Raw genomic sequence first — 21,213 nt, forward strand, 5'->3', positions numbered from 1 at the left:
CCCTTTACACTAAAATTGATTAACGTGGACCCCGACTTAAACAAGTTGAAAAACTTATTGGGGTGTTACCATTTAGTGGTCAATTGTACGGAATGTGTACTGTACTGTGCAATCCACTAATACAATTTTCAATCAATCAATCAATCAATCAACCCACGCAGTCACGGGGAGATCATGCAAACTCCACACAGAAAAATCCCGGGGACTGAACTCAGGACCTTCATATTGTGAGGCACATGCAGTAACCCCTGTTCCTCCGTACTACCATATAGTGCAGACTTGATTTGGAAAAAAAAAAAAATGAAACTAGAAATCCGGTACTGGAGTGAAAAGTGCATAGTCGCTATAAGAACCCGATATGAATTCCCGCACCAGCTGAAGCTAATATTCAATTAGGAAGGATTAGTTGGGCGGCGGCGGGGGGGGAATCGTCCACATCCGAACGGGCTAAAGCCGATTCCACGGATGTACAAGATCCCACACAATGAGGAGATGCTAATGCGCCGTCGAATAATTGCACGGCCTTTTTTTTCCGGTTTAAACCGCGGCACGTGAGATGCCGGCGAGCGGCAGGAGAATGGCTTCAAAGCGGACGTTTTTTTTTCTTTTCTTTTTTCCTCAAGCCTTCAACGGAAGGGCTACGAGATGAAAAGCCTTCGCCGTTCTATCGTCTTGGGCCTTTAGGGAGTACTTGAGGAAGTCATAATGGGACTTATCCTTATTTGATGTATTCATAATGTATGAAAGCCCTCTGGTAGTGAGAGGCTGTTATAGTCCAGAGGGTGCTCTGCCTTCTCCGGCGATAAAAAAACGACATACACTACTAACCTTTTTACGTCTTCCTTCAACTTCTATTTTCTTTCAGTTTCCTGTTTATACGCCCCATTACTGCCAATCAGCATTTTGGGCTTCACCTCGAATTATCATTAGGAAGAGGCGGCGATTAACAGCCTAATGCAATCCAATCTGCTTTATGATCCCCTCGCTGTTGTAGGAACCGTCAATTTAGTTCCTTGTTAGGGAGATCAATTATTGTGTCAGCGATTGCACACCTACGGAACATACTTTACCATGTATGTGATAATACAACTTTATTCTCACATTTTCATTGCATTTCAAATCTTGTGGCTTCACTGCATCGCTGATTTTCTATATATCCATCCATCCATTTTCTACCAGGGTCGCAGGGGGTGCTGGAGCCTATCTCAGCTGCATTCAGGCGGAAGGCGGCGTACACCCTGCACAAGTCGCCTCCTCATCGCAGGGCCAACACAGATAGAAAGACAACATTCACACTCACATTCACACAATAGGGACCATTTAGTGTTGCCAATCAACCTATCCCCAGGTGCATGTCTTTGGAGGTGGGAGGAAGCCGGAGCACCCGGAGGGAACCCACACAGTCATCATCCCTTGTGCATCATTAAAGTTTGTCTAAGTCCAAGTCTAAGTCTAAGTCGAGATTTTCTTCTTTAATGCCTGCCGATCAACCTACACATCCACTGGAGCCTAATCTAACATGGAGATTATGATAAATACTCCTAACTATACGAATGTGCCTATTGCCCGTCCCCTTAAAAGGGATGGTGGGGTCGCACTAATATACAACAAAACTTTAACCTTAGTCCTAACCTAAATAATGAAAATAAATCGTTTGAGGTGCTTACTATGAAGTCTGTCACACCGCTGCCTCTATACCTGGCTGTTATCTACCGTCCCCCAGGGCCCTATTCGGACTTTATCAATGAATTTTCAGAGTTCGTTGCTGATCTAGTGTTGCAAGCCGATAATATAATTATAGTAGGGGACTTTAATATCCATATGAATACCCCATCAGACCCCCTGTGCGTGGCACTCCAGACTATAATTGATAGCTGTGGTCTTACACAAATAATAAATGAACCCGCGCATCGGAACGGTAATAATATAGACCTTGTGCTTGTCAGGGGTATCACCGTTTCCAAAGTTATGATACTCCCGTATACTAAATGTCTGATCATTACCTTATAAAATTTGAGGTTCAGACGCATGTTCGGCAAGCTAATAATAATAATAACTGCTATAGCAGCCGCAACATTAATGCTGCCAGAACGACAACTCTTGCTGACCTACTGCCCTCGGTAATGGCACCATTCCCCAGGTATGTGGGCTCTATTGATAACCTCACTAACAACTTTGACGACGCCCTGCGCGAAACCATTGATAATTTAGCACCGCTAAAGTTAAAAAAGGCTCCAAAAAGGCGTACGCATGGTTTGTGTTGTGGTGTGTGCAGCCCTTTGAGATACTAGTGATTTAGGGCTGTATAAATAAATAATTGATTGATTGATATATTTAGGGAAAGTAAATTAAAAAAAGAGTCCATGGTTCTCGTCCGGAAAAGGGTGGAGGGCCATATCCGGGTTGGGGTGGAGATCTTGCCCCAAGTGGAGGAGTTCAAGTACCTCGGAGTCTTGTTCACGAGCGAGGGAAGAGTGGATGGTGAGATCCACAGGCTGATCGGTGCAGCGTCTTCAGTAATGTGGACGCTGTATCGATCCGTTGTGGTGAAGGAGGAGCTGAGCCGGAAGGCAAAGCTCTCGATTTACTTTGTTGATCTACGTTCCCATCGTCACCTATGGTCATGAGCATTGGGTTATGACCGAAAGGACAAGATCACGGGTACAAGCGGCCCAAATGAGTTTCCTCCGCCGGGTGCCGGGTCTCTCCCTTAGAGATAGGGTGAGAACCTCGGTCATCCGGGAGGAGCTCAAAGTAAAGCCGCTTCTCCTCCACTTGGAGAGGAGCCACATGAGGTGGTTCGGGCAACTGGTCAGGATGCCACCCGAACGACCGGTAGGAGGACAATTTAGTGTTGCCAATTAACCTATCCCCAGGTACATGTCTTTGGAGGTGGGAGGAAGCCGGAGTACCTGGAGGGAACCCACGCAGTCACGGGGAGAACATGCAAACTCCACAAAGAAAGATCCCGAGCCCGGGATGGAACTCAGGACTATTTTGTGCTGATTTTGTAATAATAAGCATATTCGAAACCCATTAGGTCCATCGCCAGCTACGGGTCAATCAATTTATATAGCCCTGAATCACAAGTGTCTCAAAGGGCTGCACAAACCACAACGACATTCTCGGGTCAGATGCCACATCAGGGCAAGGAAAAAACTCAATCACAGAGGATGTATTGGTCGATCGGCAGGCATTACAGAAGAAAATCTACCGTATTTTCCGGACCATAGGGCGCATCGGATTATAGGGCACACTGCTGATGAGTGGTTCTATTCCGGGCTCGGGATCTTTCCGTGGGAAGTTTGCATGTTTTCCCCGTGACTGCGTGGGTTCCTCCAAACACGACGAGTTGAGTTTATACCAAAATGGATACATGGATGATACAGCAGAGGATTGGGAGAATGTCATGTGGTCAGATGAAACCAAAATAGAACTTTTTGGTATAAACTCAACTTGTCGTGTTTGGAGGAAGAAGAATACTGAGTTGCATCCCAAGAACACCAGACCTACTGTGAAGCATGGGGGTGGAAACATCATGCTTTGGGGCTGTTTTTCTGCTAAGGGGACAGGACAATTGATCCGTGTTAAGGAAAGAATGAATGGGGCCATGTATTGTGAGATTTGGAGCCAAAACCTCCTTCGACCAGTGAGAGCTTTGAATGGCTGACCAAATACTTATTTTCCACCATCATTTACAAATAAATTATTTAAAATTCCTACAATGTGAATTCCTGGATTTTTTTTTCGCATTCTGTCTCTCACAGTTGAAGTGTACCTATGATGAAAATTACAGACCTCTGTCATCATTTTAAGTGGGAGAACTTGCAAAATCGCTGGCTGACTAAATACTTTTTTTGCCCCACTGTATATTTTCAATGGAACATATAACAATGTGGTGCTGTTTACTGCCATCTACTGCTCACACTTATCATTCCACCATGTACCAAATAAAATAGATTTGAGGTCGGTAAGCACAACCAAAAAGAATGCGTACAATAGGCGCACCGGGTTATAAGGCGCACTGTTGAGTTTTGAGAAAATAAAACGATTTTAAGTGTGCATCATAGTCCGAAAAATACAACGCCTAAAAATTTTAGGTCTGTTCAAACACAGGTAGTGAACAAACTGTTATGGTTGAGACAGGAAAGAACAGAAATACATTAGCTCTACTATTTCCTGTTCCCTTTTAGACTTGTTTAATTGTGCAAACACGTGCCAATACTTTAGGGTCGAACAAGAAATCGACTGAAACTCTTACCTTTTCTAGTCCATCCTCCTTCAGGCTGATGATGTCCAGGTCGAAATCGGTACGCAGACCCGTTGTCTTGTTGAAGGACAGCCTTCCAGTCAGTCCTTCCCAGTGGGACTGGAAAACAATACACATTATGTACGTATTAATATCCGTTCTCAATGAAAATATACTTCAGTAATGTTAACAGATTGTCCTAGCGTCCGTATTTCCTTGATATGCCGCCGGGGCGCTAATTAATTTAAAACCTCTTCTCACTCTGGTGTTTACCAAAGGCATGCGGTAAATTTAGGCCTGCGCTTATAAATTTGAGTGTGATGTAAGGATACCATCATGAAGAGCAAATTTCATAAAATAAACGTTATTATGGTCTTATCTTTACTTATAAATGAAGTCCATGCGCAGCTCCTTCTGATCAAAAGCATTGATAACTTGTCTATAGAAGTCTTCCTTATCTTTCTTCAGTTTTAAAAGTCTCTCTGTCTCGATGGAGATCTTCCATTATTACATCCTGCTTCCATTGAAAGTCCAGTTTAGAAAACTGTTTTATTTTACATATGTAATCCTCCATGTTAAAAGTGCAAGCGAGAGGAAAAAATGAACTCCTGCTGCTTGTTGTCACTTCTTCTGCAGCCGAGTAGTCGCAAGAAGGATCACAAGCGCCCTCTACCACCAAATACGGTATTAGCTTTCACTGTTATGCTGATGACACCCAACTTTACATGCCCCTAAAGCTGACCAACACGCCGGACTGTAGTCAGTTGGAAGCGTGTCTTAATGAAATTAAACAATGGATGTCCGCTAACTTTTTGCAACTTAATGCCAAAAAAACGGAAATGCTGATTATCGGTCCTGCTAGACACCGACCTCTATTTAATAATACAACTTTAACATTTGACAACCAAATAATAAAACAAGGTGACTCTGTAAAAAATCTGGGTATTATCTTCGACCCAACTCTCTCCTTTGAGTCACACATTAAAAGCGTTACTAAAACGGCCTTCTTTCATCTCCGTAATATCGCTAAAATTCGCTCCATTTTGTCCACTAAAGACGCCGAGATCATTATCCATGCGTTTGTTACGTCTCGTCTCGATTACTGTAACGTATTATTTTCGGGTCTCCCCATGTCTAGCATTAAAAGATTACAGTTGGTACAAAATGCGGCTGCTAGACTTTTGACAAGAACAAGAAAGTTTGATCATATTACGCCTGTACTGGCTCACCTGCACTGGCTTCCTGTGCACTTAAGATGTGACTTTAAGGTTTTATTACTTACGTATAAAATACTACACGGTCTAGCTCCAGCCTATCTTGCCGATTGTATTGTACCGTATGTCCCGGCAAGAAATCTGCGTTCAAAAGACTCCGGCTTATTAGTGATTCCTAGAGCTCAAAAAAAGTCTGCGGGCTATAGAGCGTTTTCCGTTCGGGCTCCAGTACTCTGGAATGCCCTCCCGGTAACAGTTCGAGATGCTACCTCAGTAGAAGCATTTAAGTCTCATCTTAAAACTCATTTGTATACTCTAGCCTTTAAATAGACCTCCTTTTTAGACCAGTTGATCTGCCGCTTCTTTTCTTTCTCCTATGTCCCCCCCTCCCTTGTGGAGGGGGTCCGGTCCGATGACCATGGATGAAGTACTGACTGTCCAGAGTCGAGACCCAGGATGGACCGCTCGTCGGGACCCAGGATGGACCGCTCGCCTGTATCGGTTGGGGACATCTCTACGCTGCTGATCCGCTTCAGATGGTTTCCTGTGGACGGGACTCTCGCTGCTGTCTTGGAGCCACTATGGATTGAACTTTCACAGTATCATGTTGGACCCGCTCGACATCCATTGCTTTCGGTCCCCTAGAGGGGGGGGGTTGCCCACATTTGAGGTCCTCTCCAAGGTTTCTCATAGTCAGCATTGTCGCTGGCGTCCCACTGAATGTGAATTCTCCCTGCCCACTGGGTGTGAGTTTTCCTTGCCCTTTTGTGGGTTCTTCCGAGGATGTTGTAGTCGTAATGATTTGTGCAGTCCTTTGAGACATTTGTGATTTGGGGCTATATAAATAAACATTGATTGATTGATTGATTGAGGCGGGAGTCATTTAATGACTCATATTTGACACACGCAGCTACGGTATATTAATAAAACATAGCTGCTTACTTTTCTTTTTAGCATATTCAATAGCTTGGACCTTAAATCCTACTGAATAGATCTTAATCTTCTTCCCTTTATGCGATTTCAAATGATTGAAATCAGCCTCCTCCATTTTGAAAACGATGACAGGTGAAGTGACGAGTTTGACCCGGAGGAAATTCTAGGCATATGCTAATTATTTGTCGAAACGAGTTTGACCCGGCAGTAATTCTAGGCAGGTCGCATACTAAATAGCTAGCGGCAATTCAAGGAATTATGGTAAACCCGTTAACAGAGAAGGTAGAGACACAAGACTTTTTAATACAACATACTGTAGGCTGAACACTAGGACTGTGAATATTTGGGCGCCACACAAGAACATTTAATTTGATTCCTGTGAGTAAATGGTAAACGGGTTACACTCGTATCGCGCTTTTTTTTTACCTTCGAGGTACTCAAAGCACTTTGACACTATTTCCATATTCACCCATTCACACACCGATGGGAAAGCCCTCACCACGACCTATCAGGTGCTAGGGTGAACGGACCTGACTAGGTTGGTAGAAGCTGGGGGTCGAACCAGGAACCCCTCAGGTTGCTGGCACTCTCTCTCCTCTCGATTCAAAATCAATACTTTTTTTTTTAATAACATTGGCTGCCAGTTCTATGATTAACTACATCCCTGCATAAAATAGAGAAACAAGTCCGATCAGAGTTTATATTACTTAAAAGAAAACTGGTTTTGTTTAATAAAATGCTTCCCGAACATTTAATAAAATCAAATACAAAAAATAAGGCAACGAGAGAAGTATCCCACACTTCTTTTCTCTATAGTACATCTAGTGTTGGCGCCGGGAATTAAAAAAAAAAAAGGGGTCCCAGGGACCCCATCAAGTCATAGAAATATGGTCGCATTTTTTGTAAGTGTTTTGAAAACAAATGATAAACGTATAAATTATCCTGTTATATGTCACATTTTATATTGTGTTTTGGAAAAAAAGGTTGTCATAAATGTTACTTAATTCTCTAAAAAAAATAATACAAAAGAAAATATTTTTTTATGCAAATGTGAGATACGCTCCAGCACCCCCCCCAAAAAACAAAAACAAAAAAAAAATCCAAACAACTACTTATCCACGTTCAACCAAATTTCCAGAAATTCCTGTTTTGTTTCTAATCTTATCTCCAACCTATTTTAGTGCGATGACTCCTTTCACATTTTCAACCCATTTCAACCTTTCCGCTGTTAAAATATTCCTCTTTGTCAGGACAAAAAAAAAAGTTGGTTTAAGAACTTGAACATTTCCAGGTTTTCCTGAAAATCTGTAACACTATTTTTCATTTAAAATAAAACCTTGTTGCTTCAGCATTTCTTGCCCGGTTTAAACAATTCCAACACTCAACCAATTTAGGTCATTTATGAAATTCATGCTTCTAATCATTTTCAAAATTTCACCATTTTCCCCAAATTTCCAGGAAGTTCCCTTTGAAATTAAAAGGACATTTTTCCAAGTTTCAGTATTCCCATAAATTTCAACCTATTCAAACCATTCCAACATCAACACATTCCACTCATCCTGAAAACTCAAACAATTTTTTTCCATGTTCAAAAAAATTTCCAGGAATTCCCATTTTTTTCCTAAACTTATTTTAACATTTTTAATGCAATGACTCCTTTCACATTTTTCAACCGTCCCACTGTCAAAACATTCCTCTTGGTCAGGACAAAAAAACAAGTTGGTTTAAGAACTTGAAATTTTCCAGGTTTTCCGTAATACCATTTTTGAAAAACAAAACAAAACTTTACTTCAACATTTATTGACCGATTTAAAAAAAAATACCAACACCAACCAATTCAGCTCATTCAGGACATTCGTGCTTCTAATCATTTTTGAAAAATTCCCGCTTTTACCCACATTTCCAGGAAGTTCCCATTGAAATGAATGGGACATTTTACCAAGTTGCAGAATTCCCACATTTTTCAACCTAGTCAAACCATTCCAACATCAACACATTCCACTCATCTTCGAAATTCAAACCAAAACTTTCTCAAGTTCCAAACCAAATTCCGTTTTTCCTGGAAATTCACCCTGTTCAACATTTAAACCATTCAAACTCTTACTTTCATACTACATTCTGTCAGCATTTCAGTTCAACTTTAGCATCGGAGCGTTCCTTCAGAATTGTCTCATCTAAAAACCTCGTTTCCATATGAGTTGGGAAATTGTGTTAGATGAAAATATAAACGGAATACAATGATTTGCAAATCATTTTCAACCCAGATTCAGTTGAATATGCTACAAAGACAAGATAATTGATGTTTATACTCATAAACTTTATGTTTTTTTGCAAATAATAATTAACTTTGAATTTTATGGCTGCAACACGTGCCAAAGTAGTTGGGAAAGGGCATGTTCACCACTGTGTTACATCACCTTTTCTTTTAACAACAATAAACGTTTGGAAACTAAGGAAACTAATTGTTAAAAGTTTGAAAGTGGAATTCTTTTCCATTCTTGTTTTATGTAGCGCGTCAGAACCACATAACACTTTTCCACTTTGCATCAGTCCATCTTAGATGATCTCGGGCCCAGAGAAGCCAGCAGCATTTCTGGATGTTGTTGATAAATGGCTTTCGCTTTGCATAGTAGAGCTTTAACTTGCATTTACAGATGTAGCGGCCAACTGTATTTAGTGACAGTGGTTTTCTGAAGTGTCCCTGAGCCCATGTGGTGATATCCTTTAGAGATTGATGTCGGTTTTTGATACAGCACCGTCTGAAGGCTCAAAGGTTACAGTCATTCAATGTTGGTTTCCGGCCATACCGCTTACGTGGAGTGATTTTTCCAGATTCTCTGAACCTTTTGATGATATTATGGAGCGTAAATGTTGAAATCCCTAAATTTCTTGCAATTGCACTTTGAGAAAAGTTGTTCTTAAACTGTTTTATTTTTTGCTCACACATTTGTGAACAAAAGGGTGTACCTCTCCCCATCCTTTCTTGTGAAAGACTGAAGCTGTTTTTATACCCAATCATGGCACCCACCTGTTCCCAATTAGCCTGCACACCAGTGGGATGTTCCTAATAAGTGTTTGATGAGCATTCCTCAACTTTATCAGAATTGATTGCCACCTTTCCCAACTTCTTTGTCAGGTGTTGCTGGCATCAAATTCTAAAGTTAATGATTATTTGCAATAAAAAATAAATGTTTATCAGTTTAAACATCAAATATGTTGTCTTTGTAGCATATTCAACTGAATCTGGGTTGAAAAGGATTTGCAAATCATTGTATTCCGTTTATATTTACCATCAAACACAATTTCCCAACTCATATGGAAACGGGGTTTGTAGTTTATTATACAATTACCCGCAGAGCATCGCATTTTTGATTTCTGTTGACTTTAGTATCAGATTTTATTCCATTTCCTGCAAAAAAAGATTTAGTCCAACCAGACGACGCCTCTCCGGCTACTTTCCTCCACAGACCTCGGCGCCATATTCCAACACGCCAACGCTTCGGTCACATCCCAATCTGAAAATGACCTTCCGAACATGTCTGATGTCCGAGGCGTAAATCAGTGTTTGTTTTACAACCCCAGCGCCGCCGTGTCGTCCTCAGACACGCACGCCGTTGTAAGGACAACAATGTAATAATATTTCATTGGCTTTCGCCTTGATCAACGGAGGCTGTTACGATGGCTTCCTGTTAGAGGACAGCGAAACTCAGTGTTTTGGAAAAGGGGACGTTTTTGCAATGCCATGGGAAGGACAGACTGGAGGGTGTTCTGTAGACAAACGAGGAAGGATTTCTAAGACAGGTTGTTGACTAACATCCTGCACCCGGTGCAACACAGAAGTACATAAACAAGCCAATTCAATCATTGGAATGAATCTCCAAAGACTCCCAACGGTGGTTACCTTCCTGATAAACTTGCATAAACATTGCCTCTACAGATAATAAATACTATGAAGATGGTAACAAATTCATTAATTCTGTCATGTTTTTAATCTTGTGTTTTACCCCAACGGTAGTAAAAATAAAGTACCAAGTCGTACATTATGATGAACGATCTCTATTATGAATCTGGTCAAAGAAGCAAAAAAGCTAGTCAAGGGTCCTCTTATTCAACAGGAGTGTTCTGCTGTTTTTAAGGATCTATTACAAAAGCCCTGGTCAAAAACCTATAGAGCATTGTCTCTTTTAGGAATCCGCTGAAAAACACTGGGTACTCTGCTGTTTTTAATGACAGACTACTAACAGGGAAGCAAATATTCTCTACATTCAGTGCTATGCAGTTGTTAAAAATATACGGTCATTTTTAGGAATCAACTGTAAAAACTTATACCGTATTTCCTTGAATTGCCGCCGGGTATATAGTATGCGCCTGCCTAGAATTACTGCCGGGTCAAACTCGTTTCGCTAAATAATTAGCGCATGCTTAGCATTACCGCCGGCTCAGGATTAACGCCGGGTCAAACTCGTTTGGCAAAATATTGTTTTTATTACCGCATGTCTAGAATTTCCACAGGGTCAAACTCGTCACGTCACGAGTGACACTTCTCCTGTCATCATTTTCAAAATGGAGGAGGCTGATTTCAATCATTTGAAATCGCATAAAGGGAAGAAGATTAAGAGCTATTCAGTAGAATTTAAGGTCCAAGCTATTGAATATGCTAAAAAGAACAGTAAGCAGCTATGTTTTATTAATATACCGTAGCTGCGTGTGTCAAATATGAGTCATTAAATGACTCCCTCCTCCTGGTGGTAGAGGGCGCTAGTGATCCTTCTTGTGACTACTCGGCTGCAGAAGAAGTGACAACGAGCAGCAAGAGTGAGCAGCGATCATTTATTTTTTCCTCTCGCTTGCACTTTTAACATGGAGGATTACATATCTAAAATAATACGGTTTTCTAAACTGGACTTTCAATCGAAGCAGGAGGTAATAAAAGAAGATCTCCATCGAGACAGAGAGACTTTTAAAACTGAAGAAAGATAAGGAAGACTTTTATAAAGAAGTTATCGATGCTTTTGATCAGAAGGAGCTGCGCATGGACTTCATTTATAAGTAAAGGTAAGACCATAATAATGTTTTTTTTTATTAAATGTGCTTTTCATGATGCTCATAGTGCTCATACTTCACAGCAACTTCTGAGGGACGGTTGAGCGGTTCTGACCCCTCATTTACTCGCGTTTATATTTTCACTAAACCAAAAGTCTTATTTCTGTCCTCTTTCTAGACGTTACATCACACCCCTCAGGTGGAAGCCAGCCAGCGCTGATATCACAGTGTGAAATTAGGTCCGAACCTCAATCCTGAGACCGGACTGCATAGGGAGATGTAAAATCCTAAGGACCGGAGGACTTCAGACGGATTTCCAGAATTTCAACAGCCAGAATTATGATACCGATGCAGTAAAATAGACTAATAGTTAGAAAACCCTATTTTTCAGACTTCAAGAAGCATTTAATCAATCATTCAATCAATGTTTATTTATATAGCCCTGAATCACAAGTGTCTCAAAGGGCTGCACAAGCCACAACGATATACGCAGTTCAGCGCCCACATAAGGGCAAGGAAAAACTCACAACCCAGTGGGACGTCGATTAGAAAGACTATGAGAAACCGTGTAGAGAACCGCAGATGTGGGTTACCCCCAGACCGGATGCAATGGACGTCGAGTGGGTCTGATATAATAATGTGAGAGTCCAGTCCATAGTGGATCTAACATAATAGTGAGAGTCCAGTCCATAGTGGATCTAACATAATAGTGAGAGTCCAGTCCATAGTGGATCTAACATAATAGTGAGAGTCTAGTCCATAGTGGATCTAACATAATAGTGAAAGTCCAGTCCATAGTGGATCTAACATAATAGTGTGAGAGTCCAGTCCATAGTGGATCTAACATAATAGTGTGAGGGTCCAGTCCATAATGGATTTAACATAATAGTGAGAGTCCAGTCCATAGTGGATCTAACATAATAGTGAGAGTCCAGTCCATAGTGGATCCAACATAAAAGTGAGAGTTCAGTCCACAGTGGATCTAACATAATAATGAGAATCCAGTTCATAGTGAATCTAACAAAATAGTGTGAAAGTCCAGTCCATAGTGGATCTAACATAATAGTGAGAGTCCAGTCCATAATGGATCTAACATAATAGTGAGAGTCCATTCCATCGTGGATTTAACATAATAATGAGAGTCCAGTCCATAGTGGATCCAACATAAAAGTGAGAGTCCAGTCCATAGTGGATCTAACATAATAGTTAGAGTCCAGTCCATAGTGGATCCAACATAATAGTGAGAGTCCAGTCCATAGTGGATTTAACATCATAGTGAGAGTCCAGTCCATAGTGGATCCAACATAATAGTGAGAGTCCAGTCCATAGTGGATCTAACATAATAGTGAGAGTCCAGTCCATAGTGGATTTAACATAATAGTGAGAGTCCAGTCCATAGTGGATCCAACATAATAGTGAGAGTCCAGTCCATAGTGGATCTAACATAACCGTGAGAATCCAGTTCATAGTGAATCTAACAAAATAGTGTGAAAGTCCAGTCCATAGCTGATCAAACATAATAGTGAGAGTCCAGTCCAGAGTGGATCCAACATAATAGTGAGAGTCCAGTCCATAGTGGATCTAACATAACAGTGAGAGTCCAGTCCTTAGTGGATCCAACATAATAGTGAGAGTCCAGTCCATAGTGGATCTAACATAATAGTGAGAGTCCAGTCCATAGTGGATCCAACATAATAGTGAGAGTCCAGTCCATAGTGGATCTAACATAATAGTGAGAGTCCAGCCCATAGTGGTTCTAACATAACAGTGAGACTCCAGTTCATAGTGAATCTAACAAAATAGTGTGAAAGTCCAGTCCATAGCTGATCAAACATAATAGTGAGAGTCCAGTCCAGAGTGGATCTAACATAATAGTGAGAGTCCAGTCCATATGTATAATACATTTATGAACATTACAGCCCTCTGGTTTCCGTTGCCGTCACATCCCCTTAGTAAACCATAACACTACTAGGCTGCGGACAAGGTTTCGGGTGAGGTTTCTCACAGTAACAACACCCCCCCGCCCCCCCTGATTATTGAACCTCCATGATCCTAAGGTGCAAATCACAGCCAGCTTTCCATCCGCCGTGACGGTCACAATGTCTCGGGGGCCGTCTCTCCACATCGATCAAGCCGGACCGCTGGGCCGAGAAGGCGAGACGAGAGAGGAGACAAAAGCCTGATGACAACCGATCCAGGCTTGCAAACTTCTCGCCTCCGCGCCGCGTATTTGTGCGGCGTGGCGTGAATACAATCAGGATTGTGCAAAAAAAAAACAAAAAAAAAACACCTCTAAGACGGGTCTTGAGTGCATCGCCGAGGGCGGCTGTTCTTTCTTCGAAGAAAATGGACCTGGCTTTTGCTTTCTGTAGTTCGGGGGAATAATGGAGCGGCCGACACCTCATCTGGGAGTGTAGAAATATGGAAGATCATCTTCTCTGATGGATACTTAACGGCAACTTCTGAGGGACGGTTGAGCGGTTCTGACCCCTCATTTACTCGCGTTTATATTTTCACTAAACCAAAAGTCTTATTTCTGTCCTCTTTCTAGACGTTACATCACACCCCTCAGGTGGAAGCCAGCCAGCGCTGATATCACAGCGTGAACTTAGGTTCGAACCTCAATCCTGACACCGGACTGCATAGGGAGATGTAAAATCCTAAGGACCGGAGGACTTCAGACGGATTTCCAGAATTTCAACAGCCAGAATTGTGATACCGATGCAGTAAAATAGACTAATAGTTAGAAAACCCTATTTTTCAGACTTCAAGAAGCACTTAATCAATCATTCAATCAATGTTTATTTATATAGCCCTGAATCACAAGTGTCTCAAAGGGCTGCACAAGCCACAACGATATACGCAGTTCAGCGCCAACATAAGGACAAGGAAAAACTCACAACCCAGTGGGACGTCGATTAGAAAGACTATGAGAAACCATGTAGAGAACCGCAGATGTGGGTTACCCCCAGACCGGATGCAATGGACGTCGAGAGGGTCTGACATAATATTGTGAGAGTCCAGTCCATAGTGGATCTAATATAATAGTGTGAGAGTCCAGTCCATAGTGGATCTAACATAATAGTGAGAGTCCAGTCCATAGTGGATCTAACATAATAGTGAGAGTCCAGTCCATAGTGGATCTAACATAATAGTGAGAGTCCAGTCCATAGTGGATCTAACATAATAGTGAGAGTCCAGTCCATTGTGGATCTAACATAATAGTGAGAGTCCAGTCCATAGTGGATCTAACATAATAGTGAGAGACTCCAGTCCATAGTGGATCTAACATAATAGTGAGAATCCAGTCCATTGTGGATCGAACAGTGAGAGTCCAGTCCATAGAGGATCTAAAATAATAGTGAGAGTCCAGTCCATAGTGGATCTAACATAATAGGGAGAGAGTCCAGTCCATAGTGGATCTAACATAATAGTGAGAGTCCAGTCCATGTGGATCCAACATAATAAATGATAAATGGGTTGTACTTGTATAGCGCTTTTCTACCTTCAATGTACTCAAAGCGCTTTGACACTACTTCCACATTCACACACACATTCACACACTGATGGAGGGAGCTGCCTTGCAAGGCGCTAACCAGCACCCATCAGGAGCAAGGGTGAAGTGTCTTGCTCAGGACACAACGGACGTGACGAGGTTGGTATTAGGTGGGATTTGAACCAGGGACGCTCGGGTTGCGCACGGCCACTCTCCCCACTGCGCCACGCCGTCCCCAATAGTGAGAGTCCAGTCCATAGTGAATCTAACATAATAGTGAGAGTCCAGTCCATAGTGGATCCAACATAATAGTGAGTGTCCAGTCCATAATGGATCTAACATAATAGTGAGAGTCCAGTCCATAGTGGATCTAACATAATAGTGAGAGTCCAGTCCATAGTGGATCTAACATAATAGTGAGAGTCCAGTCCATAGTGGATCTAACATAATAGTGAGAGTCCAGTCCATAGTGGATCTAACATAATAGTGAGAGTCCAGTCCATAGTGGATCCAACATAATAGTGAGAGACTCCAGTCCATAGTGAATCTAACATAATAGTGAGAGTCCAGTCCATAGTGGATCCAACATAATAGTGAGTGTCCAGTCCATAATGGATCTAACATAATAGTGAGAGTCCAGTCCATAGTGGATCTAACATAATAGTGAGAGTCCAGTCCATAGTGGATCTAACATAATAGTGAGAGTCCAGTCCATAGTGGATCCAACATAATAGTGAGAGTCCAGTCCATAGTGGATCTAACATAATAGTGAGTGTCCAGTCCATAATGGATCTAACATAATAGTGAGAGTCCAGTCCATAGTGGATCTAACATAATAGTGAGAGTCCAGTCCATAGTGGATCTAACATAATAGTGAGAGTCCAGTCCATAGTGGATCTAACATAATAGTGAGAGTCCAGTCCATAGTGGATCTAACATAATAGTGAGAGTCCAGTCCATAGTGGATCTAACATAATAGTGAGAGTCCAGTCCATAGTGGATCCAACATAATAGTGAGTGTCCAGTCCATAATGGATCTAACATAATAGTGAGAGTCCAGTCCATAGTGGATCTAACATAATAGTGAGAGTCCAGTCCATAGTGGATCTAACATAATAGTGAGAGTCCAGTCCATAGTGGATCTAACATAATAGTGAGAGACTCCAGTCCATAGTGAATCTAACATAATAGTGAGAGTCCAGTCCATAGTGGATCTAACATAATAGTGAGAGTCCAGTCCATAGTGGATCCAACATAATAGTGAGTGTCCAGTCCATAATGGATCTAACATAATAGTGAGAGTCCAGTCCATAGTGGATCTAACATAATAGTGAGAGTCCAGTCCATAGTGGATCTAACATAATAGTGAGAGTCCAGTCCATAGTGGATCTAACATAATAGTGAGAGTCCAGTCCATAGTGGATCTAACATAATAGTGAGAGTCCAGTCCATAGTGGATCTAACATAATAGTGAGAGTCCAGTCCATAGTGGATCTAACATAATAGTGAGAGTCCAGTCCATAGTGAATCTAACATAATAGTGAGTGTCCAGTCCATAATGGATCTAACATAATAGTGAGAGTCCAGTCCATAGTGGATCTAACATAATAGTGCGAGTCCAGTCCATATTGGATCTGACATAATAGTGCGAGTCCAGTCCATATTGGATCTGACATAATAGTGTGAGAATCCAGTCCATAGTGGATCTAACATAATAGTGAGTGTCCAGTCCATAGTAGATCTAACATAATAGTGAGAGTCCAGTCCATAGTGGATCTAACATAATAGTGCGAGTCCAGTCCATATTGGATCCGACATAATAGTGTGAGAGTCCAGTCCATAGTGGATCTAACATAATAGTGAGAGTCCAGTCCATAGTGGATCTAACATAATAGTGAGAGTCCAGTCCATAGTGGAGCTAACATAATAGTGAGAGTCCAGTCCATAGTGGATCTAACATAATAGTGAGAGTCCAGTCCATAGTGGATCCAACATAATAGTGGTAGAGTCCAGTCCACAGTGGATCTAACATAATAGTGAGTGTCCAGTCCATAGTGGATCTAACATAATAGTGAGAGTCCAGTCCATAGTGGATCTAACATAATAGTGAGAGTCCAGTCCATAGTGGATTTAACATAATAGTGAGAGTCCAGTCCATAGTGGATCCAACATAATAATCAATCAATCAATCAATCAATGTTTACTTATATAGCCCTAAATCACTTGTGTCTCAAAGGGCTGCACAAACCACTACGACATCCTCGGTAGGCCCACATAAGGGCAAGGAAAACTCACACCCAGTGGGACGTCGGTGACAATGATGACTATGAGAACCTTGGAGAGGAGGAAAGCAATGGATGTTAATAGTGAGAGTCCAGTCCATAGTAGATCTAACATAATAGTGAGAGTCCAGTCCAGAGTGGATTTAACATAATAGTGAGAGTCCAGTCCATAGTAGATCTAACATAATAGTGAGAGTCCAGTCCATAGTGGATCTAACATAATAGTGAGAGTCCAGTCCATAGTGGATCTAACATAATAGTGAGGGTCCAGTCCATGGTGGATCTAACATAATAGTGAGAGTCCAGTCCATAGTAGAGCTAACATAATAGTGAGAGTCCAGTCCATAGTGGATCTGACATAATAGTGTGAGAGTCCAGTCCATAGTGGATCCAACATAATAGTGAGAGTCCAGTCCATAGTGGATCCAACATAATAGTGAGAGTCCAGTCCATAATGGATCTAACATAGGAGTGAGATTCCAGTCAGTAGTGGATCTAGCACTTCATCCCTGGCCACCGGGCCTGTCCCCCCCTCCCTTCCACAAGGGAGAGGGGGGCAGTGGAGAAAAGAAAAGAAACGGCAGATCAACTTGTCTAAACGCGAGGTCTATTTAAAGGCTAGAGTATACAAATGAGTTTTAAGATGGGACTTAAATGATTCTACGGAGGTAGCATCTCAAACTGTTACATTCCAGAGTACTGGAGCCCCAATAGAAAACGCTGTGTAGCCCCGCAGACTTTTTTTGGGCTCTGGGAAACACTAATAAGCCGGAGTTCTTTGAACGCAGATTTCTTGCCAGGACATATGGTACAATGATGTGTATATTGTACCGTCCCGGAAGAGTTAGTGCTGCAAGGGGTTCCGAGTATTTGTTCCGTTGTGTTTATGTTGTGTTACGGTGCGGATGTTCTACCGAAATGTGTTTGTCATTCTTAATTTGGTGTGGCTTCACAGTGTGGCGCATATTTGTCACGGTGTTAAAGTTGTTTACACGGCTATCCTCAGTGTGTCCTGTATGGCTGTTGACCAAGTGTGCTTGCATTCACTTGTTTGTGTGAAAAGCCGTAGATATTATGTGCAAAGGCATGCGGTAAATTTAGGTCTGTTCTTATAAACATGAGTGTGATGTAAGGATACCATCATAAAAAACATATTTAATAAAAACAAACGTTATTATGGTCTTACCTTTTCTTATAAATGAAGTCCATGCGCAAAAGCATTGATAACTTGTTTATAGAAGTCTTCCTTATCTTTCTTCAGTTTTAAAAGTCTCTCTGTCTCGATGGAGATCTTCCTTTATTACCTCCTGCTTCCATTGAAAGTCCAGTTTAGAAAACTGTCTTATTTTAGATATGTAATCCTCCATGTTAAAAGTGCAAGCAAGAGGAAAAAATGAAATTTTGCTGCTTGTTGTCACTTCTACTGCAGCCGAGTAGTCGCAAGAAGAATCACTAGCGCCCTCTACCACCAGGAGGCGGGAGTCATTTAATGACTTATATTTGACACACGCAGCTACGGTATATTAATAAAACATAGCTGCATACTGTTCTTTTTAGCATATTCAATAGCTTGGACCTTGAATCTTACTGAATAGCTCTTAATCTTCATCCCTTTATGCGATTTCAAATGATTGAAATCAGCCTCCTCCATTTTGAAAATGATGACAGGTGAAGTGTCACTCGTGACGTGACGAGTTTGACCCGGTGGAAATTTTAGACCTGGCATTAAACCTGAGTCGGCGGTAATGCTATGCATGCGCTAATTATTTTGCAAAACGAGTTTAGGCAGGTGCATACTATATACCCGGCGGCAATTCAAAGAAATACGGTAACTTAGATATCGGGTTTCAATATGTGAAGCGCTTTGAGTTACTAGAGAAAAGTGCTATACAAATATAATGCACTTCACTTCACTTATTATGTTTAAGGGGGAAGTAAATATAAGACGTTCTTCATCCTGTTCCTTCTCAAGCATAGGTGTGTAAATATGTGTTTAGTCGCCAAAGTTGAATTGTCTATTGATCAAAAAATGCACATCAATGAAGGAGATGAATAACAAACGAAAATGGAAATGAAAAAAAAAAATGACCCGTCAAAAAAATAAAAAAATAAATCACATCTGCAAAGAAAGCCGAGTGAGCCTTGATAAGCACATTAAAGCGGCGTCCTTGTCCGCCGTGTAAAACTCCCTCTATTTGTTATTTTATCTGCTGAATGCTCGTGTTGCAACCTTTTTTTTCCGAAAAGACAATGCGGGAGTGCGACACTAAAGCATCGGAACACACAGAAAGCAAAATGGCAGATGAAGGCCTGGGTGGAGATGCTAATATTTGCAACTTGATATGACAACACCACTGTCATGTTTTGTGGTCCCGTTCTGTTTTGTGTTGGATTCTTTGGGCACTCTTGTTTGTTTTGTCAGCATGCCGACCCATCAGTTTTCACCTGTTATGTGTTCACGACTCACGCACCTGTCATCACTCCACCTATTTAAGCCTGTAGTTGCCAGGCAGGCAGTCAGCCTGGCGACATCATTTTCTACTCACCCTCGACACACCCTTGTAATCAGTGCCGATGATCCCTGTTCCGTTCTCATTCCAAGTAAGTTTTTCGTTATTCCTGCCATAGTGCAAGTTTTGTTTTATGTCCATAGTTTTGCCTTAGTGCAAGTTTTTGTTTTCATAGCCAAGTTTTGAACCTCCGCTGGGAGCGCCTTTTGTTTGTTCCTGTTTATAGTAAAATTAAACTATTTCATTACCTTCACGTCGTGTCCGGGTCCAATCGCTTTGACCCATGGGAAAACAAACCACACCTAAGTCCAAGCCTTGAGAACGACGCAGGGATTTGTTTGTTTTTAAGACACGATCGCAACAGTTGAACATCACTAGTGCCGCTTTTCCAAAATAAATCCCGCTCGGCTCAGCTAATGACGCGTTTCCATTGGGATGATCAGGTGACTCAAGTAGGGACGGTTACCAATTAATTGATTAACGTGGACCCCGACTTAAACAAGTTAATCAACTTATTGGGGTGTTAGCATTTAGTGGTCAATTGTACGGAATATGTACAGTGCAATCTACTAATACAAGTTTCAATCAATCAATCAATCAAAACTACCTCAAAAACACAAGCAATGACTTCGACTATTAAGCAAAAACTCATTTTTATCAGTACGTGGATTTTAGGGTTTATTTTTCTGGAATGCAAAGGAAAGTTGGGGCGGGCAAGGCGTTATTTATTGCTATAAAAAAAGGAACAAAAGGCGCGCACAAGGGGGAAGAACAAAAACTTGGCTAATGAAACAAAAACTTGCACAAAGGCAGAAACTATGAACATGAAGAAAAACTTGTTAAATGTGACATGAAAAAAACAAAACTTACATGGCATGGCATGAAGCGTAACTATGAACAGGCATGAGTTTCAGAAGAAGTGAGCAGAGGTAACGTCGCAACGCTTTTACGGTTTAAATAATAGTGACATGATTAGTGAAAACAGGTGCGTGACTCTAAATGTGAAACAGGTGAAACTAATGGTTGCTATGGTGACAAAACAAGACAGTGAATAAGCAGGAACTGAGTGTTCAAAAACCAAACAGAAAACGACTTCTACTAAACATGATCACAGACATGACAATTTTAAGGGGATAGGGTTGTATCGATACCAATATTTTGGTACCGGCACCAAAATGTATTTCGATACTTTTCGATATTTTGTCGGAATAAATGAGACCACTAAATAATGTCATTATGGGCTTTATTCTAACAAAAAAATTTTTTGTGAAAGAAGTGCCAAAAGATGGCGCTAACTGTTTTAATGACATTGAGACTTTTCTTCAATCAATAACAGAGCGGTATCTCCTCATCCGTGGCTCACTAGTGCAACAACAACATATGTGTCCCGTGAAAAAAAAACCTGACCAGAACTCTCTAATAACTTAGGTTATTTGGGTGAATAATGTAAACTCACTACACCGGTATGTTTTAGCGCTTTCATGGC

The 21,213-nt window shown here is 41.3% G+C and overlaps 1 protein-coding gene across 1 annotated transcript in view; it reads right to left on the reverse strand.

The window, feature by feature from the left end:
• grik3 (glutamate ionotropic receptor kainate type subunit 3) overlaps positions 1 to 21,213 on the reverse strand; it is a 339,056-nt gene that overhangs the window by 105,523 nt on the left and 212,320 nt on the right. Inside the window, exon 8 of the mRNA XM_061915139.1 lies at positions 4,262 to 4,369. Within this exon, the coding sequence (XP_061771123.1) occupies positions 4,262 to 4,369 (108 nt within the window). The remainder of the gene's footprint in view (positions 1 to 4,261; positions 4,370 to 21,213) is intronic.

This window comes from Nerophis ophidion, linkage group LG11, assembly GCF_033978795.1.
Source record: "Nerophis ophidion isolate RoL-2023_Sa linkage group LG11, RoL_Noph_v1.0, whole genome shotgun sequence".
Classification (NCBI taxonomy): Eukaryota; Metazoa; Chordata; class Actinopteri; order Syngnathiformes; family Syngnathidae; genus Nerophis; species Nerophis ophidion.